Source organism: Mus caroli, unplaced genomic scaffold (genome assembly GCF_978045245.1).
Source record: "Mus caroli unplaced genomic scaffold, Mus_caroli_1 scaffold_3, whole genome shotgun sequence".
Taxonomy (NCBI): domain Eukaryota; kingdom Metazoa; phylum Chordata; class Mammalia; order Rodentia; family Muridae; genus Mus; species Mus caroli.
This window is the reverse complement of record NW_028227258.1, coordinates 56,540,271-56,567,971: the sequence shown is the minus strand read 5'-3', so window position 1 is coordinate 56,567,971 and position 27,701 is coordinate 56,540,271. Positions and strand designations below refer to the sequence as shown.

Here is a 27,701-nt window from a genome sequence, read left to right as displayed (position 1 = left end):
TGAGCTGTAAGTCACCTTTCTCTAGGCAGCATACACGGACTACTACAATGCTTTGCTTTCGCAAATTATCAGTCTTTTAATTATTTTTTTTTATAAAGACAAGAATGAAATCCTTATCTGCATGGCTCAGATTGCTACTATCGTCTGATTGAGCTGTTCCTTACCTTTTCTTCTTCTCTGATATTCCCATTGATGTTTTCTTTAGGGAGTGGAATTTTAGGTGGTCTTTAGTGTAAAATATTTGGAGGGTTGCTTTTTTCACTTTTTAGATTCAGCCTTTTTTTTTAAACATCCCTGGGGAATATGAACTTGATATGTAAGAAACCCACTTTCCAGATACCATATTTAATAGATTCATGGCGTTGTGAGGTTTGACTTAGATACAAAGATTGCCTTTGCATCATTTAAATAGCCTGCTCCTTGTTTCAGATTGGAGCATATGATCAGCAGATATGGGAAAAGTCAATCGAACAGACTCAGATTAAGGTAAATTGATTTCTTTGATTCTAGCTTTGTTACTGCTTTAAAGAGAAGAGAGGATCACACTTGCATTTATCCACCAAGTATGCATTCTTTTACCGTCCGAGTCTTACAAGGAAGCCAGCAGTGCATGGGTAATGATAGAGTACAGTCGATATGTGGCCTCAGCAGCAAATGTCCCAGCGAAATTGAAGAGTGGCTTCTTATTTCTGGTCAGCTTTTTACCATATGACAGTTCAGATCCAGTGTTGCCAGTCTTTTATTGGAGAGAGGCTAAAAATAAACACATTTAACAAAAGAAATATCCACATTTTTAAGGGGGTAGCAATCTTCTTCCTCTCTTCTTCTTTTTCTTTTCTGTCTTCTTTGTCCTCTTCCTCCTCCTCCTCTTCCTCATAATCATCATCAACACTATACTATACAAGCCAAATAAAATTTATATTTGGCCTACATCTAGTCTTTGGCCCCCATACACACACACACACATATATATACATATATATATGTATATATATATGTATGTATATGTGTATATATACACACACAGACACATATGTATATAGTATATATGTTTAACTCCTGGTTTAGAGGCATGTCTTGGTTTTTTAGGTTACCTAACAGTAAGTTCCCTTAGGACTGAGCATCACTTTCAGTTTCTTCATGTTAACCAAATAACTGAAAACTGCTGTGGAATTTGGAATGCCAGTTGGTTAATTTGTAATAGTAGAGGGGAAGATTAAGTTTTAGTATCTAAGTCATCATATGGGAAAGAGAAACACTGGTGTCTGTACAAATTAGTCATTGAATAGTTGCTGAGATGCCTTGAGGAAAAGCCCAAAGAAAAGAACATAAATCTAGATTTAGGATCTCTTCCTTGGAAATCTTTTCTAAATGCCAGTACATTCTTGGATTAGGACTTTTTTCGAAAAGGTTTGGTACAGACCTTTACCAACTCTTTAAAAACATGGGTAAGTACAAGCTAAAAGTATTTTACTTCTCTAAGTTACACTGATCAGACTAGACCTCCAAATGTCTCGGGTGGGATATAGTAACCATTTCTCAGGGTATATTTCTTTATAAGCCAGTCACATAAAAGTTTGTTTGAGCTAAACAGACACAACTAACTTCACAATTTCCTACAGTCCTCCCTTTCATTAATTGAGGATGAGGTTCAGATGAATAACCCCTCCAAATTTCATTTTGTAACTGTCTTGTCTGTTCTGTGAGCTGCTAAGCCATATCAATAGTGTAATAGAAATGGCTGGACTGGGAATTCGATATTGTTTTGTGACCTCTAACCTTGTGATCCCTAAAGATCCATGTGTTTTGTCCAGGTTTTGGTTTCCTAATCTTTAAAAGGATTTTCCTTCCTGCTGCAGAATAAGAAGCCTCCTATTTAGATGTTCTCACCTCTTATTTACATGCCTCTTAACACATGCCTTTCAGTGCACCCTATCAGAGTTCCTTGTTAACCGTGTGCATGCCTGGGGCTCAAGGGCAGGCATTCTTACCTGCATCAGCTCTGGGAGCATCTTGCTTCTCTTGGTGTTGCTTCACAGGGTTGATCCTGCCATTGTTCTCTGTTAGGGTCATTAACTAACAGCTCCTTAAAGAGTATTGCTTTATTTAGTGGCAGTGGTGTCACAGCTACTGTGTCACATGAGTAGCAAATATTAAGACTGTTGGGAAACTGCAGGGCAGGTCTCAAGCACAGGAATAGTGGGACCAATGGAAAAGTCTTGTGTTTTTTACATGTGTGTGGTTTGTGTTTGTTTTTTAGAGGAAGCACAGGAAGTTGGGTAGGTGGGGTAGAATTTGGGAAGAGTTGGGGGAGAGGAAAGAATATGGTAAAAAAATATATTGTATGAAAAAACAGACCTTAAATTTTTTTTAGAATGTCCTGAAAAAAATAGGCATTTCTGCCTTCATGTTCAGGGTAGTGGGAGAAAACTAAGATTTTTTTTTCAAAAATATATAGTTTGATTAAACAAACAAAAATAATAAATGAAATGTTAAAAATTTTTTTAAGTATGTTTATAAAAGTATAGTTTGGGATGTTTAAAGGGTATTGGAGAGGTTGTTAAGAGCACCTAGCTGCCCTTCCAGAGGTCTAGGTTCTGTTCCCAGCACCCACGTGGTAGCTCACAACCATCTGTAACTCCAGTTCAAGGGGATCTGACAACCTCTTTCGACCTCTGTGGGCATGGAAGTATTCACATGGTACATGTACATACATGCAGTCAAAACACACATAATATATAAGATAACCTAATCTGACACCCTCTTTTGACACATAAAATAATCTAAAACTTAAAACAACTTTAAAAATGATACATTAATCTTGGATGGAAAAAATGGTAAGAACTCTTTGGTAAACTCTTACTGAATTGCCGTGTTTAAGACATTTTAGTAGATGTTGAACACAAGGGGCAGAGCCTTAACAGAAGTGTAAGCCTTGTTTAAAGAGCAGCAGGCATCCCGGGGTGGTTGCAGTGGAAGCGTGTAGATGGAGAGGAAACCCATAAAGGAGTTTTACTCACAACTTATGCTCTGAAGAGAACTGAGAGGAAGCTGTGTGTGAGGAGGGATGGCTGAGGTGTTGCTGTGTGCAGAGGTGCAGGCTGGTACCCACTGCACGGCAGTCCTCTGCCCAGCCTCCCAAGTGTAGGGTTACCTTGACATCAAAACTAGTTAGATGTGAGAAAACAAATTGTGAACATAGGAGTGAAAACTCTTAGCAAAGCATTAATGTCATCATTTTAGCAACAAACAGAATGGTTTAATCTACTGTGGTTGAATACAGTTTATGTAGGAGTGTACCTTTTTCTTTTATGTGGGTTTTTAGACAGGGTCTTACTGTAGTCCTAGCTAGCCTGGAAGGAGTTGATTTTAACATTGATTTTAACATTTAAAAATAATGTGTCTAATGGAGTAAAGACTCAAACCATATGATCTCAATAGACACAGTAAAAACACTTGACAAAATTCTATGCATTTGTAAAATTTATAATGATGAAATAAGAGTTGAAAGTAGGTTCCTCAACTTACTAAAGATTGGAAAAAAAGCCTACAGCAAATGTCACCCTTAATGGATAAAAACTACTTTCCCTATAGGCGGGGAAAAGCAAGAATACCTGATTTTCATACTTTTACATGGATCCTAGCCTGTGCTATAAGGCAAGCACAAGAATGAAAGACATCAAGATAGGAAATTGTCTTTATTCATATTGACCTAATCACATAGTTAGAATATTCTAAGGAACCTATAAAAAATTACTAAGAGGTAAGTTTGGCAAGGTCTTTGGATGTAAGGTCAGTATATAAGAATCACTTGAGTTTCTAAGTATTAGCTATGGCAATCTACAAGCAAAATTAAGAAAATATCCCAGCATTTGAGAGGCAAAGGCAGGAGAACTGCCATGAGTTCAAGGCCAGCTTCTATTGTAGACAGTAAGATCCTATATCAGAAAAACCAGTGAAGTGGGCTGGAGAGATAACTCAGCAGCTAAGTGTGCTCCAGGAAGACCTGGAGTTAGGACTCTTACTTACTACTCCCATGACAAATCCAGCAAGCAGTGCCTGTAACTCTAGCCCTGGAGATCTCATGCTCTCTTCTGGCCTGCACGGGTACATTACACACACACACACACACACACACACACACACACACACACACACACACAGATATATAAGTCTTAAAAAATTCTAATCAGTATAATAAAAAAGATAAAAAATTCTTAGGTATGAGTTTTGTATAGAAAATGTAATGCTTGTATGCTAAAGCTATACATTGTTTCTCTGAAATGTTAGAAAGGGTCCACATAAATTGTGCAACAGAGCTCATTCATGATCTAGAAGATTCATTATTGTTAAAATATCAGCTTTCTCCTTCTATATTTAGTAATATGCCTTCAGGGTTCCAGCCACCCTTTTTTGATGATAACTAATAAGCTAGCTCTCAAATTTGTATGGGTTGCAAAGAATATGTAATATTAAAAATAAACTTTAAAACATAGCCAAATTTGGAAGGCTTATATAATTTGATCTTAAGATTTAGTATGTATCTATAGCAAACAAAATAGGGAAATAATATCGTATCAGCATGATTGATAAATTGATGGGACATAAAAGAAAAATGTAAAAATAAATTCTTACCTCTTTGTTTAATTAAAAAAAATCTTAGATTCATTTATTTACTTACTTATTTATCTGTTTGTTTGTTTGTTTGTATGGGTGTTTTGCCCACTTGTATGTCTATACACTACATGTGTGCCTGATGCCCACAAAGGCCAGAGAACGCATTGGCTCTCTTGGAGCTGGCTTTGCAGGTGGTCGTGAAGCACTCTGTGATTTTCATCTTTTGAGGCAAGAGTCTTATTATGTAACCCAGGAGGGCCTCTCTAGGCAATTTCAGCTTCCTTTGAATTCATAATCCTCCTGCCTCAGTCTTGACAGTAATGATGGGATGGGTGTAAGGTAACTATGCTCTGTTATAAATTGATTTTTAACAAAGATGCTCATCCTAGTTTTTATTTTCTTGTGATAAAAACACTGACCAAAAGCAACATGAAGAGGTGAAGGCTTATTTGTCTTTATACTTTGAGATCATCACTGAGGGAAGTCAGGACAGGAACACGAGGCAGGCAGGAGCTGTGAGGAACACTGCCTTCTGCTCACTGGCTTGCTCACAGGCTCACTGTGTACAACTAGCTTTCTTGTAAAGCTTCAGGCCCACCTGCCTCGGAGTGGCACAACCTGCAGTGGACTGGACCCTCCCATTTAAGTCATCAGGTAAGACAGGGCCACAGATCACTGGCCTGAAGGACTCTTCAGGTGAGACTTCCTCAGATGACTCTAAGCACCCAAGGTGTCAAGGTGACAACGGAAGCTAACTAGGACAGTGTTAGCTTTTTCAGTATAAGGTGCCAAAACAGTTGGGTATAAACTATAAAAATGATCTTTTATTCTTACTTTATATAATACAAAAATACATTTAAATATAAGAAATTAAACTACAGATTTTTAGGAGGAATTGTAGGAAATCTTGTCACCTTTAAATGGGCAGAGGCTTTTTAAAAACACAGGAGAGAAAAAAATATAGTGATGCATGCCTGAAATTCTAGCACTCGGGAGCTCAAGCAGGAGGATTGTAAGTTCAAAACCAGTTTGGGCTACACAGAGAGGCCTTGCATAGTGTCAACAGTCCTTAAATAGAGTCAAGGAGCTGACTCAGGTGTCCAAGGTGCTTTATTGCCAAGCCTGACAATCTGAGTTCAATCCCTGGGACACACAGGTGGGAAGGAAAGAAGTACCTCTTGCAGGTTGTCCTCCTTATTCCATACTCTGGCTGTGGCACCACAATACACAAGCATAGTAATAAAGAAAAACGACCCATTGGATTTTACAAAAATTCATATCATTTAATGAAAGGAAGGATGCAGTCACACACATCTATTGTTTGAATCACAGCTACTTGGGAGGCAGGAGAATGACTTATGCCTAGGAGTTAGAGGCCAGTGTGGACAACACAGTAAGACCCCCATCTCAACAGATGAGGGAGGGGCAAAGCTACGTTTTTGGAAAATAGGAAAGAAAAAACCCAACTGAAATAATGGTTGCAAAGAGTAAATAAATCTGTTGGGCACATGAACAGAGGCTTTACATTGGTTATCAGGGAAGTACATATTAAAATCACAAGAAGATCCACTGTACCCCTAATAGAATAGCTAAATTAAAGAGACCAACTCTGCTAAGCAAAGATATACAGAACTGAGAATTCAGAAACTGTTGGTTAGCATGGAAAACTGAAAGTTGTTTGATGGTCTCTGAACAGTTAAATGTATGACTTTACATGGTTATGTGTTTCCAGGTACCTACAAGACAAAACAAGCAGCTCTGTTCACATTTACCCCCTTCTCTCTGTACAGGGGAATCACGATCAGATGCATTACACCTCTGTAATGTGCCCAGTGAGAGAACTTACACAAGGAAAACAGTTTCCTATCAGTTCTGCTGATAGGAACGTTCTAGAAATGTACAATGATAGAAAACAGATCAGTGTTGCCTTCTGAACAGGAATTTCTGCAGCTAGGCTGTTGAGTCTGCTTCGAAGGGTTTCATGTGTTGAAATTTATTTGAATTGTGAAGTATTAGGAAAGTGGAAAGGTGATCCTATCGTGTTTGTTACAGGTGGGGCCTTTGGGAGCTTTATTAGGATCAGATAAAGTCAGGTGGAGTGGCCATGTTTGGCTCCTATTGGCTTTGTAAGAACAGGGAGAGCCCCACTTGAATAACACATGACCCTGCTTTCTTTCCACCTGAGCTCTGTGCTGCTTTGAGGTCACCAACAAGAAGGCTGTCTCTAAACGTGGGCTTACTCCTTTCAACTACAAATAAGCTCCTCCTTTTTATAAAGCTGCCCAGACTTTACATTATAGTAATGAAAATTGGACTAATATACAGGCTCAAAGGAAGCTTTGGGGGTGATGGCTATATCCTAGATATTGAGTATAATCATGATTATGTAACTATGAATTTACTAAAACTCTAAATAACTTGCCAAAACTCTAAATAACTTACCAAAACTGTACATTTCAAATGGGTGAATTTAATAATATATAAATTACACCTCAGTAAAACAAGTTTTTTTTTTTTAAAGTACAAATTGTAGGAGAAAATAAGGAGTATACAAAATGTTTACATACACTTTACAATGGAAAAAGTATGTGTAGGAAAACAAATTTTCCTCCAATGTTTTAATCAAGAGATTATATGAAATGTCTGATACTATTTTAGTGATAAAGATCAATTTCGTCTTTCAAACTAAGACTAAACCAATAAAATTTCCTGTTACTGCTATTTAACATGCTGTTTCCTAAGATGAACAAAACAGTTTAATAAATATTTTCATTGTTTTGAAATTCTTTTCTAGCTAACTTACAAAGAACAAAATACTATTTGATAGTAACACAGCTTTCTCTCTAGAAAAGAAAGACTGGTGCAGTTCAGAGGCTAATTCAGCTGCTGTGCTTTATCCTTAGTGCTGAAGGGCGTGAGAGAGCCTTCTCCTTAGAGACGACAGGTTAGAGCATGCACTGAGCTCTGTTCAGCACTGTCCTGGAGCGTCTGCAGTAAGGGAAAGGGCTCAGCTGGGAGGTATGAGAACAGCAGAGGAGGCTACATCAGATGACAGCTTTCAGTACAATTCTGAAAGTAGATGGGAAGTAGATAGGAAGTGAAGAAAGTAAGCACTTGAGTGCTGCAGGGAAAGCCGGTAAGAAACCAGTATAGGCTTTGTGCTCAGTTTCTGAAAGATTTCAGTGGGTCAGTGTGCTGGTGTTAGGGAGAACTGAAGTCAGGACTCTGGGAGGATATGCATGGCAATAGACACACCACCCTCAGACCTTCCATATTCCACACAACTACTGCCTTCCTCTTACAGAAGACAGAATTGGAGCTTGCTCTGTTGTACTCTGAAACAGTCTGTGCTCTATACCAAAACCAAATGTGAGTGGAGTGATGCTCTAGTACTGAGGATCAAATGAGCCTGCTGGCCAGGCTGTCCCCTCTAAAGAGAAGGGTGGAATTTCTGTAGAAATGAACCAGAAGAGTGAAATGGTTGCCAGCCCCTCTACAGTGCAGGGTACTGTTCAGAAAGCTGTATCTAATGCACACGTTAGTGTAAATGTATAGATATCTGTGTAAATACAAATGGTAAAGTTCATGAAATATTTGAAATATGAAGAAAAAGGAAGAGAAAAGTAAAAGAAGAAGAAGAAGAATAGTATTTGAAAGAATTAAGATGGGTGGTACATGCCTGTTATCAGTTCTTGGGAGGGAAGCTGAGCTAGAAAGATTGCAATTTTGAAGCCAGTATAGTCTATACATCAGGGCCTTGACCCTAACTTACTAAACATACAGGGGAAGAACCATTAATTAGTATATTTAAGTAATTAGACATTATAAAAGTGAGCCTGGATTAAGTTTAAGAGATGTAGTATATAACATGCCAATTATAGTTCATATATTTTTGAGAAATTTTGAGTATATACAGTGTGTCTTCTCCCCAAATGGTAACCATGTGAACTAATAATGCATGTTAACTCAATCCACAGTGAATGTAATAGCTCTTGACAGACCTCTTATAAACTGAAAATACTGTCAATGGTTACTGCACCTAACTTGAGCACCAAGCCTAGCAACAGGGACCACAGTAGGGTGGGGACTGTTTACCCTTGTGATGTTATGGTGACTGGGAGCCATTATTACCCATTGGCACAAGACAGCACTTTACTCCATGTTGTTAAGCCTATGAAGAGAATGGAATTCAAATCTAAAGTAAATCTTCTGTCTTCCCACTGTTTTAAAGAGGACAGTACTTCAATTGAACAGTCTTAAGGGGACCATCTGCACACATATTCTTCAAAACATGTTTACCTGTCAAGGAGAAGGCTTATCTGTTATATATTCATCTTCCCGTTTTAAAAATGCAACACTTGTAAAAATAATTTGTAAATATAAAGTCTCATCTACCAACTTTAGAAAGTCTTTGAAGATAACCAGAAGGTCAAAGCGATGTTTTAGATGACAGTGTGAGGATAGGGTGTGTGCTGCTCAGTGATAGAGCACTTGCTCACAAACATAAAAGAGCAAGAGAACATTACTCATAATAAATGTAGTCAAAAAAGTTGCTACCACATCTCTAAACAATAGGAGAGAACATGGGAAAAGAAACTCAAGAAGTGGGGCCGGGGCTCAGCACCTCCAGGCTCATGTCACCTAGCCTGAGGCCTGAGTTTGATCCCCAGGGATTATTTCCTTTGAGAAATCTTTCTCTGACTTTTTTTTTCCCCACTTTTAAATGTGTGTAGAGTTAGAAGCATGTTACACTAGTCCTCATCGTGCTGTCTTAAGTGTGAGTTGATTAGATGTGTGTTACACTAGTCCTCATCGTGCTGTTGTATTTGACATGCCATTGCTTTTGTTGTTGACAGTGTTCCTCTTACTATTTTCTCATTTCTCTAACACTATTTCTGATAAAGCAACAAAAAGAGGATTTATTTTGCTCCTGGGCTCTTGGCTACATTTTCTGGGCTCCTTGTAAGGTCCAACATCATGGAAACAGGAGCATGAGTAGGAGAGGGCTCACCTTGTGGACAGGAAGGAAGCAGAGAGAATGAGGACCTTGGGAGCAGCTATAGCCTTCAGTGGCACATCACCAGAGACTGACTTACTACACTGAGGCCTCACCTCCTAAAGTTTCCACGTCCTAACCTGTCCCGGAAGTATCAGCACTCCAGGTGAAACTGTTGAGCTCACGGGGAAGCATCTAAGGGTCAAACCATGCTCAGCACAGTGTGTGCTAAGATGTCAAAGGCTGCTTCTCCTTTGTCCCAGACTGTATTGTAGGTTTATTCTTTTAGTGGCAATAAAATGAAAATTCAGCACATTGGGAGATAGATAGGTGGAATTACAGAGCTTCACTTGTTTCTTTTATTCACTGTTACATATACAGTCCATCCATGTGGTGGCAGTTTGTCCAGTGTTTTGTTCCCTCCTTAAGGTCAGGGGTTTTGCCCCAATTGCAGTACCCTGGGTTTTGTAAGGTGCTTTCAAACTAGTGACATGGTATCACAGTTTTGTTAGGGCTTACTGTGGGAGAGGACTCTGAAGAGGTGTAGGCTGCCACACAGGGAATGAGTCTCCCTTCCTTCTTTCAGTCTTTACCTACTAGGATAGAGATTGTGTGTAGCCAATGAGGAAATTACATACAGTTCCCAGGGTTTTTCATTAAAGCTTTCAAGGTCAAGCCATACTATTTCATCTCCAACAAAACCTCTTCCTTTTGCTGAGGGATGCATATGGCTCCATGTAGCAAGACACAGGATGTGTAATGATTAAGACTGAGGCTAACTTGGTTTGGATCTCTGGGCTTTGGTTTCTTTAGCTGTGTGGGTATGTTGTGTCCCTGTGTGTTCCCAGGAGTTCCCAGCAGGCATTTAGGTGTCTTGCTCTCATTCTTTGACTTATCATCTTGAGAGAAGGTCTCTCATTGTATTGGAACCTTGTTATATAGACCTTGACTATTGAGCTCTGGGAGCCTGTCTTTTTCCTAATGCTGGGGTTGCAGGCACCTGTAGCCTATGCCTAGTTTTTTTGTGTAGGACCTGGAGATTCAAACTCAGGTCATCTTGCTTGCAGAGCAAACATGTTTAACCATTTACACTAACTTTGATGGTTGAGCATGAAATTAGAATTCATCTTTCTCTCACTTTTAAAGTTTTACTTTGTGTATGAGTATTGTGCTTTGAATAAAAATGGTCCCAATAGGCCCATGGAGAATGCCACTTTTAAGAGGTGTGGTCTTGTTGGAGTAGGTGTGGCTTTGTTGGAGGAAGTGTGTCTCATTCTCTTCCTGCTGCCTTCAGATAAAGATATAGAACTCTCAGCTGCTTCTTCAGTGCCATATCTGTCTTCACACCACCATGACAATAACACACTAAACCTCTGAAACTGTAAGCTAGCTCCAATTAAATGTTTTTCTTTATAAGAGTTGTGGTCATGGTGTCTGTTCACAGCAGTAGAACCTTACCTAAGACAAGTGTCATGCCTGAATATATGTCTATAAATGACATACATGCAGTGCCTGTCCTTGGAGACTACAAGAGAAAGCTGGATTCGCTGTATTGGAGGAACGGATGGTTATAAGCTGCCACATATGTACTGGGAACTAAAGACTAACGGCCTGGAAGAGCAGCATGTACTCTTAACCTCTGAGCCATTTCTCCAAGACCTGTCATTTCCTCCCGACCCCCAGTTCTATGTATATAGGACACATGTGGGACACATGTATTTGTATGAGTGTGGGTACTATGTGCCACAGCATGTTTGTGGGCAGCTTTAAGTATCAGCCCTTGCTTTTCACTTTGAGACAGGGTCTCTTGTTAGGCATTTACATGCCCGGCACCTGGTCTGTAAGCTGGGGGTTCTCTTGCTTCTGCCTCCTACCTCACCACAGGAGTGTTGGGGTTATAAGGTGTAGGGGTTATAAGGTGGAGGGTCTGGTTTTTCATTGGGTTATAGGGATGAGAATCGGCTTCTCCCACTCAAGTGGCAAATGTTTTATCCATTGAACCATCATTTTACCTAAAATTTATCTCTTAAAAAATTAATAGCAATAAGTGTTTGACAAACCAAAAGTTTGGAATAAAATCAAAAGATAATTTCATAAATATATACTTACTATATGGCAAGGTCATTGTGACACTCAGATTCTCAGTTTTTCTTCTAAACACCTGACAAAACTGGAAATGCTGCCTCTGAAGTAACAGTGATCCATTGGGAACTTGAGGATGCAGCAGCGACTCTAGAATCCTTCCGGCTCTTAGATAAGTGTAGTAACATACAGGAGCACTGCTCACTAAGCTGCTGTAATATGAAACGATAGAAGAAAAAGTCCCAGAAAAGCTTTCTTTCTGTTCTTTGAAAAGATATTCATGGCTAAATTATATAAAGTGGATGCATAAAGGGAATTTATTGAATGGATACATCACAATATTAAGAAATAGGACTAAAGAGGAACCTCTTAGATGATAAATTCCAGGAGTATTTGGATCTCAGGTTTTCAGAGAGTCTGAGACCATGGAGGCACCTAGTTTTGCCTGAGACAAAGATGAACTCCAGGCCTGAAAATAGAATTTGGATGGAGTTTGTATGCAGAAAGCTTTGACCTCCACCCCTCATACCTTAAAAGACAACAGTGCCATGCTCCCCAGGTGATGGATGGTCAGTTTAAAGGAGCTGGGCATCCTAGCAATAACTTCCTACAGGGATTTTGGCTTGGGAAGTTTCTGGCAGTTGAACTGAATTATGTTCTGAGAAGTACTGTAAGGAAGTGTTTTATGATGTGTTCATTGCCAGGGTTGGCCACTAAGACAAAGAAGACTTTAATACAGAGCAGTATAATGAAGAGCCTAGTAACATGGGTGGTATTGTCTGTTGCAGCTGAGCGTGGCTAGAGGAAGAGTCAATGCCTTCTGAGATGCATCTTAGAGTTTTCCATGCTCTTCCTTCTAGCAGCAGGTGGCTCTGGGCTGAAATGGTATGTAATGGAGGGCTGGCCATTTGGATGATGTCATTACACTGGCCTCCTGGTAATATCACAGTCCACTAGTCACATTCCTGTTGTCTGTCTTAATGACACATGTCACTGCTTAAGGTTCCTGATCCTTCGTAAGGTCTACATTGTCCTTCTTTGGAATGTGTGAGGGCAGCGGACGCAGGGACCCTACCCACCTCACTGTGGTTCATCAGACGGTCAGAACATTTCACTTGGTTAAGTTGGCTCCCCAAACTGTTATCTTTGCATCCTATAGTAGCAAAATATAGATCTAACCTAACCTATGCTCAGGTTTAAACAGGCTGCCAGTTCTAGTCAGCAGCACTAGAGAAGCCCTCTTAAGGCGTGTGTCCATTAGTCACTAACCTTGAAGAATGGAATGGAAAAGGAGTTTCCCAGAGGTTTCCAGGCTTTAACTACAAGGTCACCTTTTGGAGATGTGTAGTATTGCGGCAGGGAAGGCACATTAATGTCGAATAGGATCATTAGTGTGTTCTTCCTTCAGTTGTGGTGGACGGATCTTAGCTGCGTGATTGAAGAAAACGGGTGTTGCTGTAGAGCAGCACACCATGCAGTAAATGGCAGAGCTCCAAACCTACAGCTGCCTTGGAGGACAATTGAATAGCATCACGAATCCAATGTACTGCCTTTTCAACCAGCAGTGCCACATGTAGGAACTTTTCTTATGTACAGAAACTTTTATTAAAGTAACGCTTGTAATAACAAAAGGTTAGAAACTACCATTAATTCAGAACAGAGGTAAAAAAAATTATGGCCCATATCTACAATGGGGGATTTTGGAGACACTTAAAAGAATAGACCTGCTCTGTGTATTGCCAAGGAACGTTCAAGGGATCTTGGAGCCACATGGTTAAGTGGGGGAAGAAAACATGCATGAACATGCATAAAGTGCTAGTGTTTGGAATAGAGATAAATACATGTAAATGTGTGGATGCATATGTGTGTGTGCATATACTCACACATATGCTTGTGATACGTCTGCTTGCCTGTTCCTAGACTGTCTCTGAGAAGTGACACAGCAGCCTGGCAGCCTCAGTTGCTGCCTGGAAGAGGGTGGAAATGACTTTTCATCGTTTGCCTTTTGTACTCTGGAATTTTGTACCGTGTACATGCATTATCTACTCAAAATAAATAGTTTTTGAAGTTAAAAAAAAAAAAAAAGATGGGCTGGGCGTGGTGACGCATACCTTTAATCCCAGCACTCGGGAGGCAGAGGCAGGCGGATTTCTGAGTTCGAGGCCAGCCTGGTCTTCAAAGTGAGTTCCAGGACAGCCAGGGCTATACAGAGAAACCCTGTCTCGAAAACAACCAAAAAAAAAAAAAAAAAAAAAAGACAACAGTGCCATTGAGTTGGAAACTTGGGATATTACCATGGATAAAATGTATTGAAGAGGCTCCAGGGGATGTGAAAGTTCACTACAAAGCAAGATAAGAAAGCTCTTTAGCTTAATCTGCAAACTCCCACCCAGAATTCTCCAGCCTGTAACTCAAGCCAGGAGAATTTTGGAGGATTCCTTGAGACTCCAGAAAAACCACGTTGGGTATTGACACTTGGTGATTTTTGTAATGGAAGTGCCTAGGCTTAATTATCTTATTATGAAGCCCTAAGTTTTTAAGCTGATGACACTGTGCACACATAAAAGGTAATTACAGTGCATGCCTTGAGTTTCCCCAAGGAAAGGGACTCTAAAGAGTGCTCAGATTAGGAGACAGAACTGCAGCAGCAGTACCTCTGATGTACCTCACAGGCTTGGCCATCACTACATCAAAAGGAAGAAGTTTTATCTTTTACTCTTAAAAGAACTGTGTTTTCTTGGCTCACTTCTGTTTTTGTTTCATTTTATCATAGGGTTTCAAAAACAAACCAAAAAAAATGGGCCATATAAAACCAGACTTGATTGATGTTGACTTAATCAGAGGTGAGTGGGGAGGTTGATTTTTATGTACATATCACACGTTCTCATTCTCTTGCTTTCCTCTTCCAACTTAACAAACCAGAGTCACCTGGGGAAAGGAAACCTCACCTGAGGAACTACCTCTCAATCAGACTGGCTGTGGGCGTGCCTTTGGGGTATTCCCAGTTTAATGATTGATTGGGAATGCCCAGTTCACTTGAGAGATGCCACTCCTGGCCAGGTGGTCCTGGTTGTATAAGAAAGCAGGCTGAGGAAGCCATGGGAACAAGACAGTAAGCAGTGTTATGTATTTCTTCCACAGTCTCAGCTTCTGCTCCTGCCTCCAGGTTCCTTCCCTGAGTTCCTGTTTTAGCTTTCCTCATAATGTGAACTGAACTCTAAGTTGCTCATCACAGCAACAGACAGCAAACTGGTGTTCCCCGCACCTTCCCTCCCTTCTTTTCCTCTTCCCTCCTTCCCTCCCTCCCTCAACTCCCTTCTTAATTGTTTGATTGTCCCTTCTTTCTCCCTTTTTTTTTTTTTAAGTTTCAAGCTCAATCTTCACACCTCAGCTTCCCAAGTCCTGGGATTACAGGCTAGTCCACTTAGTTACTATGCTTTAGGTGTCTTCTATATGTTGTGGCATAGTTATTTTCAGAAGTAACATTTCTCCATCATCATTAAAGTTGGGGCACTTTCTTCCTTTGCTTTTACATGTTGTGGTCATGTAGATAGCATGGTCTTAGTAGAGATGAAAGGAAGATGAACTTGGACACTATTGACGTATCATTGAGAAGAATATATTGTTTGCCATTCAGGTGAGCCTGACTGGTTTGAGCATCTGTCCTTGTGCCTGAAGTGAGACCATCTCAGAAGTCTTGCCAGCATCTTAGCTGACTAGGTTATATGCTGATTTTATCCCACTCACAGTTCTAATGTAAGGTGGCACATGGCCACCTGTACAGTGCATATACATGCTTTTTATGCATTTTAAATAAATGTCTACTTTTTTTTTTTTGACTGCTTAAAGGCTCAACATTTGCCAAAGCCAAGCCTGAGATTCCATGGACCTCGCTCACTCGGAAGGGGCTTGTTCGAGTGGTGTTTTTCCCGTTGTTCAGCAGCTGGTGGATTCAGGTTACCTCTCTCAGAATCTTTGTTTGGTTGCTGCTACTTTACCTCATGCAAGGTAACTCAAGAATGGAATAAGCTATAACGATTGCTTTTTTCTGAACACAATAGGGGCTCACCATTTCATTTGTGTCTTTAAAGCAGGGCTTTAAACCTTTCTTCTTCCTTAAGAGATTTTTTATGCTCTCCTAGATGTCTCAGGGTTGCTATTACTACGGTAAAACATCACGACCAAAAGCAAACTGGGGAGGAAAGAGTTTATTTGGCTTACATTTCCACATTGTAGTCCATCATTGAAGGAAGTCAGGACAGGAATGCAAATAGGGCTGGAGCCTGGAGGCAGGAGCTGATGCAGAGGCTGTGGAGGGTGCTGCTCACTGTCCTGCTCCTCATGGCTTGCTTTATTATAGAGCCCAGGACCATCAGCCAAGTGATAGTACCACCCACAATGGCCTGGACCCTCCACTATCACTAATGAAGAATATGCCTTACAGTAAGATGTTATGGGAGTACTTTCTTAAATTATGGTTCCCTTCTTTCAGATAACTTTAGCTTGTGTTGAATTGATATAAAACTAGCCATCACACTAGATACATAGGTATACAAAATAAGTATAGGAACCAAACATTTACTGGTAATACCTCAGAAAGATGGGATGGAGAGTTGGCTCAGTGGTTAAGAGTATCAGTTCAATTCTTAGCACTCACGTGGCAGTTCATAGCTGTTCTACATCTGTGGGCTGCAGGCATACATGTGGCAAATACATGCAGCCAAAACCTCATACTAAATAAACAGATCTAAACATCTAAACAAATCTACATTTTTTTTTTAGCTGAGCATGGTGGTCCCCACCTTTAATCTCATCACACAGGAGGAAGAGGCAGGTGGATCTCTGTGAGTTCATGGCCAGATTGGTCTACATAGCAAGTTCCAAGCCAATTATAGTTACATGATCAAACTCTGTCTCCAAAACATAAACAAAACAAAGAAAAACACCAAAGAAACAAACAACCAGGAAAAGAAAATAAAGTCAGAAATAAAATTTATTTTTAAATAATTCTTTGGTGGGTATGTATATATGCATATTTTACCATGTTTTATAAATGAAAGCCAATTGAATACTGAGATAGTTGAGCATGTTTGGTTTTATGCAATTAAATCTTGAGCATACACATATAAATTTATTTAAATTATATAAATTTATTTGAGAATTTTGTACACATATATTGTTAACTTTGATCATATCTCTCCCTCCCTCCAACTCCCTAGGGATCCTTTCCAATGATTACCTCATCCAACTTCATGTCTTCCTCTTTTTGTTCTTAAAACCCAGAGTCCAGTCATTGCTGCCTTTACTGCCTGGGTCTAGGACTACCCACTGGAGCACAGGCAAACTTAGTTTTGGTTTTACCACCATCACCACATTCCGTCTTCTATCCCTCCCTTAACCCCCTCTCCCCTACTGCATGAAGCTTATCTCCCCCCACTTTCATATCACATGTATTCATTCTATCACTTCCTCCCATTAGAGGAATTGTTAAATCTGTGGGTGGTGTTAAGGATGAAAAGATGCAGGAATAAGAGGGAATGTATGAGGTGTGGCCAAAGAGCATGGTGAAGGGAAGGTCTTAGAGTCAGCTGAGTGGAGAAACACAAACAGCTGGCCTGAAGCCTAATGAAGCAATAAGCAAACCAGAGCAAAAACAGCATGAGACATATCTGCCAGAACAGAGGTTAAATAACAGAGGATAAGAAAGTCAGAGTGCCTGAGTACAATTCCATTTTGTATATGCACATGCTTGCTTTCTAGAGTCTATACGAGTATTTCTATGTTCACAAGTCAGCAGGGCTGTAGTTCATGAACGCTCTGTTATCATGTGGGGGTTTGGCTGTCTTTGAAATTGAGCCTTCGTCAGTGTTTGTTGAAGATTTATCCAACAAGGATCTTGGTACATTGGGTTAATGCTAACTTTCCTTTACCAGCAACTGTTTATACAAGATGAGAGTTATCTTACATTAAAATTTAGAAGAACTATGAAATAGTCTATAGTGGGGAGTCTTGATATCACCTTACTTTCCATTTTTTTTTGAAAATCTTATATATTATATATAATGGAAGTAATTCTGTATGGTAGTTGAGTCAAAGCTTCCACATTGCTTCCCACATACTCTCTGGCCTTGGGAAATAATTTTCATTTGAGTTGAACAATAGTTCAAAACTGCCGTCTTTGGAGGCTGGACAGATGACTCCGAAGCTACGAGCATTTGCTGTTCTTGCATAAAACCTGAGTTTGTTTCCATTGTGACTACCTATAGCTCTGGCTTCAGGGGATCTGACCCTGGTCATGGCACACACACAGACTCTTTTACACAGAAATTTGAACATAAAATCTTTAAACACCCAAACTGTGCTGTGCGTGGCATCTGGTTGTCCTGTGGTGGAAGCCCTCTAGGGATGTCTGGATATTCCTGCTTCCAGTTTGCAGATATTTCCAGGAGGCTGTTTCTCACCTAGTAGGTCTAATGGTGTAGGACTGGTTCACTTTATTGTTGTTTTAGGAGGCACAGCTCGTGGAAGCATGTGCGCTTATGAGAGTGTGCTTTTCTGGACCTTCACTCTGCAGTCACAGCGGTCGTGTTGTATCTCCTGATGCCTATTGTGAGCGCCAGTGAAGTGCTTGGACCCTTGTGCCTTATGCTACTCATGGGAACTGTCCACTGTCAGATTGTGTCGACTCAGATAACAAGGCCGTCAGGAAACAATGGAAATCGGAGAAGAAGGTAAGGTGAGAGCTGGCCTGAGTGGTGTGCTTTCTTTGTTGTTGCATATTTGACGAAGTGACAGTTGTTTGATGCTAAGAACTTACCAGTGCTTAGTTTCATGTGACCTTTTTTACATAGCACGGTAGGTTTAAAAGGAAAATTACTACTTTTCCTTAGCATATTTTTCAGTAATGGTTTTGAAGGCATTCTCTGGCTGGAGTGTATTGGTTGGTGTAGGGCACTTGTCTCTTATGAGCATGTGCAAGACCCTAGCTAGGGTCAGTCTGCACCATCCCTAAAAAGAGAGAGAAGAGAACAGGGCAAAGTGGAAGGAGAAGGGAGATAGTGTGGTGATATGTACCTTTAATCCCAATCCTTGGGAGACAGAGGCAGGTAGATCTCTGTGTGTTCAAGGCCAACCTGGTCTATGCAGTATTCCAGGACAGCCAGACTACATTAAGAGGCCTGTCTCATCAAAAACCAATCAACCAAAACAAGAAAAACCCCAAACCACCACCACCACCACCACTAACAACAAAACTCTGTAATATTTGTGAAAATTCACTATGGATAAAGGATTTCTGTACACTGGGTTAGAGCTACCAACATTTTGACCTCTTTTTCCAAAGTGTGTAGTTGAGACCTGGCCTCATAGTACATGCTGTATCCCAGCCCGTGGAAAGCTAGGACAGGAGGATTGCTTCAGCTTTAAGAACAGTGTGGTCTATGTAAGGAGTTCTAGGCCAACGTGACTTACAAAGAAAGATCCTGTCTCAAAAACAACAACCCCAAGCCAAGCTGAAGTAACAAGTGCACAGTTGACTTCTCTGACTTGCGTAGGTGTTAATTCTGCTGAGTTTCTCTGGACTGTGTGGTGTCTGGGTATTTGGAGTGTTGAAGTTTTCTTAGTAGGCTCCGTGTTTATTTTCCAAAAGTGGTTTTCTTTTTCCTCAGATTATTTCTAGATTTGTTTACCCAGGCAACTAATAAATAAGACACTGGCATTTGGGTCAGTGAAGTTCAACACATTTATTTTTTAATGTAATTTTCAAAACACTGCTTTTAAATTGAGATTCTTTATAAGTTTAGTATTTTCTAGAGAAACTGGTCACTGTACTGTGGCTCACTGGGATTTATAGGCAGTGTCTGTGACATAGTCAGGTCCGTCTTTAAGCCGAGTAGAATGTCAGTGAAAGATGATAGGTGCCGGTTGTTTCCTAATCAAATGTGCTGTAGAGGTGGACAGCCAGTGTACGTGTAGAGAATGTGATCTGTGTCTGGTGTGGAAGGTGCCTGGAGAGGTTCATGGCCACGCGTTGAAACTCTTTTCTAGTCCTGTTCTGGACAGCCATTTTTTTTCAATGGCTGATCAAAATAACAACACAGGACTTTGATCTTGAATCTGTTTTGTACTTAAATCAGAAATATCTTATAGTTGTTTGTCCTTTGTGGGTAAAGCTAACTGTTTGATTTCAGGGAATAGTCTGTTAGCATAATTTTCTGAAGAGATACTATGGGCATATTCTGAATAATCTATAATAATTGAAATATTTTTTGTAGAAAATTACGAAAAACTGTAAATGGTGATGGGAGCCGAGACAATGGAAATAACTCCCCTGATAAAGTCAGAGCAGTAGAAACTCTGGAGTCTGCATCCAGTGTTGGTGGTTTTTGGGGGACTCTCTTTGGCAACAGGTGGGAGTCTTATATTGGAATTTTTACTTGATTTTGTTCCTCTTAGGATTTGCAGGGTCTGTAACATAATTGGATCATAGATGTAAATGTTGTGAGCTTAGTATTATAGCTCTGTGATTCTTAAGGGTCCTGGGAAGATGCACATACTGAAAATATTATCTCTAATATCTTTCATGTTATCTATAAAACCTCATAATCTACTCTCAACATTTATTGCATTGATTTTAATGGCTTTTAAAGGCCACAACTGCAAAAAACCCTCTGAAAAGTTATAGGCCTTAGCTAACATTTTGACAGAAAGGAGAGTTTAAAAAAGATGGGGGCTCTTAGAGCTGACACCCATGAGGAATGAAATTTGGAAAGGAGCCTGATGTTGGTGTGCCATAGGATAGGCAAACAGATGGATTAAAGACAAGCCGTAACTCCTTTGTAATTGTGCAGGGCGTGAGAGTATCAATGTGATGACTCAGGCACTTTTTTTACCCCTATATTAAGGATGGTGAATGAAAAAAATCAAACTCTTTTTTGAAGGTGAAGTATATTCACATGTTGTTCTAAAGATGCATTTACTGCTCTTGGTGAAGTGTTTGGGTTATGCTGGATATTGTGTGGTCCTTGTCCTAGGTGATCATCCTAGTCAGACAGGGAGCAGTAGGAACGTGAGTCACAGGAAAGAAAACTCATTCTGGATTGTTGCATTCTGGAATGTAGCTTAGCAGACGTTTACATAGCTTAGCAGACGGAGTGCATTCTGGGTAAAGTCGTCTGGGCTTTGAAGCATAGTTAGTGTTTAAGACAGTGAATAGATGAGAGCAGGCACTGAAGTGTGTTGATGGAGAGTGTGAGACAGGAATGGGCACTACACCAGAGAGGTGAGCAGAGATGGAGTCATCTTTAAGAGTGAGTGGATATTCTATCCTTGAATACCTTTCCTTTTGTATTTTCTAGACTTTCAGAGTAATAGACTGTACTCACTAGAAGGAAGTGATTTCATGAAAGATATTGCTCTAATAAAAGTAATTAGTAACTTTTTTTCTTTTTTTAAAAAATAGGATTAAAAGGGTGAAATTAGTATCTAACAAAGGGACTGAAACTGACAATGACTCAGGCTGTTTCCATCCTATCATTAAGAAGAGACAGGGTCGACCCGAGATCAGAATGTGGCAAGCAAGAGAGAAAGCGAAGGTTTCGGATGGAGAAAAGTGCCGTAGGGTAAGATCTAGATGGGCCTAACAGGATCTTTTTTTTGTCCTAGGTAAAAGTTTTCTGTTCTGAGACTGTGTTAGAGACACAAACTAGATACCTGTAGGTGTAAATTTGTCAACAAACCGTAAGTAAGTAAAGCCACTGGTTATGAACAAGGAAAGACTGCAGGCAGACTTGAACTTGTGCTCTACGATGAGAACATACTGATTCTGCTGCTCAGCAGCCTTCGTGGTGGGTGGCAGGTCGGAAGGACACAGCAGTGTAGAGGGACCTTGTGTTTTCTAGAGGCAGGGATCAATTTAGTAGGAGTTTGGGAAACTTCTAGGTTCAGTGGAGATGGTTTGTTCTATGCCTAAAACTACACATTTGTTTGTTTGTTTGTTTGTTTGTAGTTTTGAAACATTTTCTTCTTGAGCTGGCATATTTAATCTAATACTTATTAAGGTTTATTCCTAGATTTTTAAAATTGTTTTTTAAATAGAGTATTTTTTATTTATTCTTTGAAGATATGAGTATACAATGTATTTTGAGTATATCTAACTCCCTCCCCATTCACTGAGCACTCCTATCCCCCATCTTTCCCTTCTAGCTTCATAACATCTTCATCATTCCCCTCCCTCTTCTTCTTTCATAACCCATTGAGTCCATTTAGTTCCAGCATGAGTGTAGGCTGCTCTCTGCCATGTGGGTAACATACCAGGACCAATGCCTAAAGAGAACAGACCCTGCCTCCTCAGCAGCCATCATTTGCCAGAAACTCTTCAGCTAGAGATAGGGCCGTGGGGATCCCTCGTGCACACATGCTGCAGTGTTGGCTCTTCTGAGCTTGTGCTAGTGCCACAGCTGTTGTGAGTTATCAGTGTAGTGACCCTGTCAGGTCAGAAGACACTGTTTTACAGCATTTTTCTCTGACCTCTGGCTCTTAGACTCTTTCTGCCCTCTCTTCAGTAACGTTCCTTAAGCCTTGAGGAGAGGGTGGTGTGCTCTCGATGTTCCATTATGACTGCATTCCACAGATACTTACTCTGCACTTTGACCAGTTGTGAGTCAGTATTAACAGATGTCCATTGGAAAGAGAAGCTTTTCTGACGAGGCCTGACACTGCACTCATCTAGGGTGCCAAGAGAAATATTTAGAAGGCAGTTTGATACTGTTTCCACTTAGCAAAATAATAATTGTATGTTCACTTCTAGGGATCCCCAACTATGGAATAGGTTTATAGTACCAGGAAAGATTTCTCTTCCGTGGAATGGGCTTTAAATTTAATCAGAAAGCAGTAGGTTACTCCCATAACATGCCCATATTGCACCAACAGGCAAATCTTGTAAGACCACTTGTTAGTAGGTCACAGGGCTCATCGCTGGGTAGGTCTGCTGATGACTTCTTTCTTGGAGGCTTACCTAACATCTTCTGGTACTATACGCTAGCCAGCAAGGAATAAGCTCCCAGGAGTACCTGCTCAATTTCTCCATGTCCTGTGACCAAAGTGTGTTTTTTCTTTAGTAGTAGGGTCCACTCTAGTGTGCAACCACGAGTTGTAGCAATAGCATGCATTTTGGGGATCTTTGGGTAAGCTCTCCCCACTTCCCAGCAACTTGAAGTGAGGTATGTCAAACCTGAGCTCTTTGATGAGAACCTATGGCCTCTGGGAGGTGTACGAACATCCTCATGAAGGGTAACTCGGTTTAACCTCGGTCATATCAGCAAAGGTGGTTATTATTTTAAGATGCTTTATAAAAGGTTTCCATATACCTTTCCCACACATCCTTAGAGATATTTCTCCCTCGTCCTGTTCCTCCTGTCATACTCTCCTGGTGTCCTGTCACTCATTAAGCCATCATTGCATTCAGCCAGTGTTTTAAGTGCCTTACAAATAGAAACTGATTTCCTTGTCTACAACAGCCCAGGAAGATAGGTACTTTCTGTGACCATGACTTTTCAGATGAGGAAACTGAGCCTCAAGAGAGTTAATAAATTGGCCCAAGGCTGCATAGAGTGTAAGCAGATGTGACTCAGGCGCAGAGCTGACCTGAGCCTGCACTGTAACTGTGCTCACACTGCCTCAGCGTTTGCACTGCTGAGTTTGAGTTTCAAGTGCACAGGTTTTTTAACTTTGAAATTTTTTAAAAATGTTGAGAATCAAGTAATATGTAGACTTGTTAGTTTGGGTTTCATTTCTTTTCATCTCTTGGTAACTTTTCTGTGAATTTTACTTTTAAACGGGCAACTTCCTGGAGTGTTTTGTGCTGTCCGTTACGAGCTACTGTTGTTCTCTTTGTAGGAGGCTTATAGGCGTTTGGGTAATGGAATTTCAGACGATCTGTCAAGTGAGGAGGATGGTGAAGCACGGACACAGATGATATTATTGCGTAGGAGTGTGGAAGGGGCGTCAAGTGACAATGGTTATGAAGTTAAGAATAGAAGGTCAATACTTTCAAGGCACCTAAATTCTCAGGTAATTTTCATTTTTGTCTACAAAAGCATGGAAGGTAACCCCAAAAATACTGAGTAGTAGCAAGATATTTACGTCCTTTCCTCTTGTTTGTTGGTTTGATTTTGGCAGGTAAAGAAAAGCACAAGGTGGTGTCATATTGTTCGGGATTCAGATAGCCTGGCTGAGTCAGAGTTTGAATCCGCAGTCTTCAGCCAGGTAAAGCACCCTTGCAAGAGCAGAACTGGAGGCGTCGTCTTGTGTACAGTGGCTTTATCTGTTCTTTCCTTTTGGTTCTCAGACACTGGTATAGTTTGCTTTCAGTTCTGTTGGCTCAATCTGAGATGATTACTCACCTCTGGAAAGGAAGTGAGTTCTTCTTGGTTTTTTTCTCTAATCTTCAAAGTATCAAGATGGGCTGGATAGATGTCAGTTGTTAAGAGCACTTACTGCTTTTCAGAGGACCTGGGTTTGATTCCCAGCACCCACATGGTAGCTCACAGCCATTCATAACTCCAATTCCAGGGATCTGTTGCCCTCATTTGATCTCTGTGGGCATCAGGGCACCAGGCATGCATTTATTGCATATACATACATGTAGGCAAAACACTTATACATATAAATAAATCTTTAGGAAAAGTCACTCAGAAGGCAATTGCTTTGGGCATAGAATGGCTCAGTTGGTAAAATGCTTGCCTCATAAGCATGGGACCTGAATTTAATCTCCAGAATCTATGTTAAAAAGAAAAGGCTGGTCATGGTGGCAAGTGCTTGTCATGCCAGCAACAGGGAGGCAAAGACAGTTGGATTTCCTTTGGTCACACATGCATGTACACACACAGAGGGAGAGGGAGGGGAGGAGAGGACAAACAATGAGAGTTACTCAATTGTTTTACATTTTTTAAAAAAGATTTATTTATGTGTATGAGTATTTTGTTCATATGTATGACTTTGCACCCTGTGTGCCTGCAGATGTCATAAAAAGCATCAGATCCCTTGGAGCTAGAGTTGGGTCCTGGGAGTCTAGCCTCCATCCTCTCTGCAAGAACAAGTGCACTTACCGTTGAGCCATCTCTGCAGCCAGGTTCTTAAGTGATACGTTATTTATTACTCACTTAAGTTGGGCACGGTGGTGCATGCCTTTAATCCCAGCAGAGGCAGTTGGAGCTCTGTGAGCTCAAGGCCAACTTGGTCTACATAGTGAGTTTCAGGACAGTCTGGGTTATGAAGAGAAACCTTGTCTCCAAAAACAAACCAATCAACCAAACAAACAACAATAACAACAACAAAACCTACTTGGCATATGGAGTTTTATCTTATGTGGGGTTGATACTCTGAAGATAGCCTTTAGCAGAGGGGTCTCTCTGGAAGGCAGGAACAGTAGTCTGTACGGTTGCGGGGCATATTTGAACACAGTTGAGTTAGGTGAGCATGGTGGTGTGGTTTTCCTTTGTTTTACTCACAGGCAACTGGGGTCATGGAAAAAGTTTCATATTTCTGTTTGTATTGCTGGGGTATTGCACGGTCTCTGGTTTTCTGTGACTGGTTATCTTTGAACATGTTTGGGCTGGGACCTGGACAAAACTAGCTCTTTTGTCTAGCTCACAGTGTCTCAGAAAGCTTAGCCAGGCCATCTTGGCAGACCCTCAGGTGTGTCCAGGAATCATTCAGCATGTAGCACACCTAACTTGAATAGTTGAATGTTTCATAGTAGCTTCTTAGAGGGATTGTTTTTTTTAAAGTCCTGCTTTGCCAGGTATATTAGTCAGAGTTCTAAAAATGAACAGAACTGATAGCATGCACTCATGCATACATATACATATATATATATATATATATATATATATACACACACACACACACACACTGTGTGTGTGTGAAATATATAGGGGGTTTATTAGGCTAGCTTACATGCTGTGGTTTGAATAGTCTATCCATGACTGTTCTTGGCAGAAAGACTGAGAGAATCTGCTGGTTGTTCAGTCTACATGTCTGGATATCTCAGCAGTTCCAGTTTGGTGCTGGATCTGAAGGATTGTTGGAGGGCTTTGGGCCTTCAATTTGTATTTGAATCCTGAAGAAGTTAGATTTAAGACGAGCTGCAGCAATAGGATGGATGGACTTGACAGTGAGAATTAAGGCAAACAGGCAAACAGTAGAGCTTTTTGTTCTTCCATGTCCCTTTACCTGGGTTGCCATCAGATAGTGTGGCCCAGATTTAGGGTGGGCCTTCCTGCTTTAAATACTGGAGTGTCTACAGCCTGGGCTTTAGTTGATCCCACGTGTAAGTCAAGCTGACTGCTAAGATAAGTCAGCATATCAGGGTCACTGGAGCTTGATATTTAAACATTTAAACATTTATTATCATGTTTGTTGTATGAAACCTTGGGACTTAACAATTACATGATGATTAACTTATGAAAGCTTGCCAGCAAATACCATGACTATTTGGTTTTGTGTTTTATGTATAATTGTTACGTATTTTCTCCTTTTTGTTTTACTTTAAAGGGTTCTAGATCTGGTGTGAGTGGTGGCTCTCGGAGCCTTAACTTGTCAAGAAGAGACTCAGAAAGCACCCGACATGACTCCGAGACTGAGGATATGTTATGGGATGACCTTCTCCATGGTCCAGAGTGCCGGTCATCTGTCACCAGTGACAGTGAGGGGGCTCATGTAAATACCATTCATTCAGGGACCAAACGTGACCCCAAAGAAGATGTTTTTCAGCAGGTATATGAAGACAATGGTTAAAATAGCGTGCTAGTTACTGTTTGCCAATTTGATAAAAACTACAGTCTCCCAGAAGAGGGAACCTCCAATTGAGGAATTGCCCTGATCAGATTGGCCTGTGGGCTTGTCTGTGGGGTTTTTCTCTTGATTGATCCTTGCTGTGGAAGGACACTGTGAGCTGTGCTGTCCCTAGGCAGGTAGACCTGGGTTTCATAAGAAAGGTATCTGAGCAGGCTGGTGACCAGCTCCTCTGGAGTTTCTGGCCTAACTTTCATCAGCGAGAGGCTGTTATTTGGGAGGTTTAACATGAGATTAAACCCTTTACTTCCCAATTTGGTTTTTGTCAGTGTTTTACCATGGCATCAGAAACAGAACTAAAGCAGATAGTTGATACTTATTCCAAACCTAGCATTTGTGGCCACAGTATCATGTTATTGAACTTTGCAGCAGTCTTTTTATATATATATAAAAATTAATTTATTTTTTACACTCCATATTCCATTCCCCGCCCACCCCACCCCCTAACAACCCTCCGACTGTTCCACATCCCATACCTCCCCATCTACCTTCTGACTGCTCCACATCCCATACCTCCTCCTCACCCCACCCTGTCTCCACATGGATGCCTCCATCCCCCACCCACCTGACCTCTAAACTCCCTGGGGCCTTCAGTCTCTTGAGGGTTCAGTACATCATCTCTGAATAAGCACAGACCCGGAAGTCCTCTACTGTATTGTGTTGGCGGCCTCATATCAGCTGGTGTATGCTATTTGGTGGTACAGTGAGAGATCTCGGGGGGGGGGTGGGGGCGGGTGTCCAGATTTTTTTGAGACTACTGGTCCTCCTATAGGATCACCTTCTCCTCAGCTTCTTTCAGCCTTCCCTAATTCAATAACAGGGGTCAGCTATTCTTACAAGGGCACTGCTGTCACCCCAGTTTAGGATGGGAAAATTGGACATAGCTTATAAGAGAGGAGAACTTCGAAGACTCTGTGGTTGCCTCAGTTTCTCTCCCTGATACTTCACTCATTTTCCTTCAAATTACTCTTTCTTTTCTCCAAGTGGCATTGTTAGATTGGTACTGTTTTATGATATCTTGAACTTCGTGTTTCATAAAAATTATGCAGAAATGGCATTGCTTGTGCCTCTGGTAAGCAGAAGTCAAGTGACCTGGAGCTCAGGTTTAGTATAGAATCATAGATTCCTTAGAAGATACTTGATTTACTCTACA

At 40.7% G+C, this 27,701-nt stretch overlaps 1 protein-coding gene across 6 annotated transcripts in view; it reads left to right on the top strand.

Annotated features, from left to right (window-relative positions):
- The window catches only part of Phtf1 (putative homeodomain transcription factor 1), a 49,499-nt gene that overhangs the window by 767 nt on the left and 21,031 nt on the right, over positions 1-27,701 (top strand). For 2 of the 6 annotated variants that reach the window (XM_021158739.3, XM_029475672.2), the window contains exons 3-11: positions 430-486; positions 14,469-14,538; positions 15,545-15,703; positions 18,270-18,426; positions 19,969-20,103; positions 21,156-21,315; positions 23,591-23,764; positions 23,873-23,959; positions 26,249-26,470. In XM_021158739.3, the coding sequence (XP_021014398.1) occupies positions 430-486; positions 14,469-14,538; positions 15,545-15,703; positions 18,270-18,426; positions 19,969-20,103; positions 21,156-21,315; positions 23,591-23,764; positions 23,873-23,959; positions 26,249-26,470 (1,221 nt within the window). Of the gene's footprint in view, positions 1-429; positions 487-14,468; positions 14,539-15,544; positions 15,704-18,269; positions 18,427-19,968; positions 20,104-21,155; positions 21,316-21,358; positions 21,438-23,590; positions 23,765-23,872; positions 23,960-26,248; positions 26,471-27,701 lie in introns of those variants that run through there. The other 4 variants (XM_021158742.3, XM_029475671.2, XM_085835604.1 and 1 more) reach the window with 4 other exon arrangements.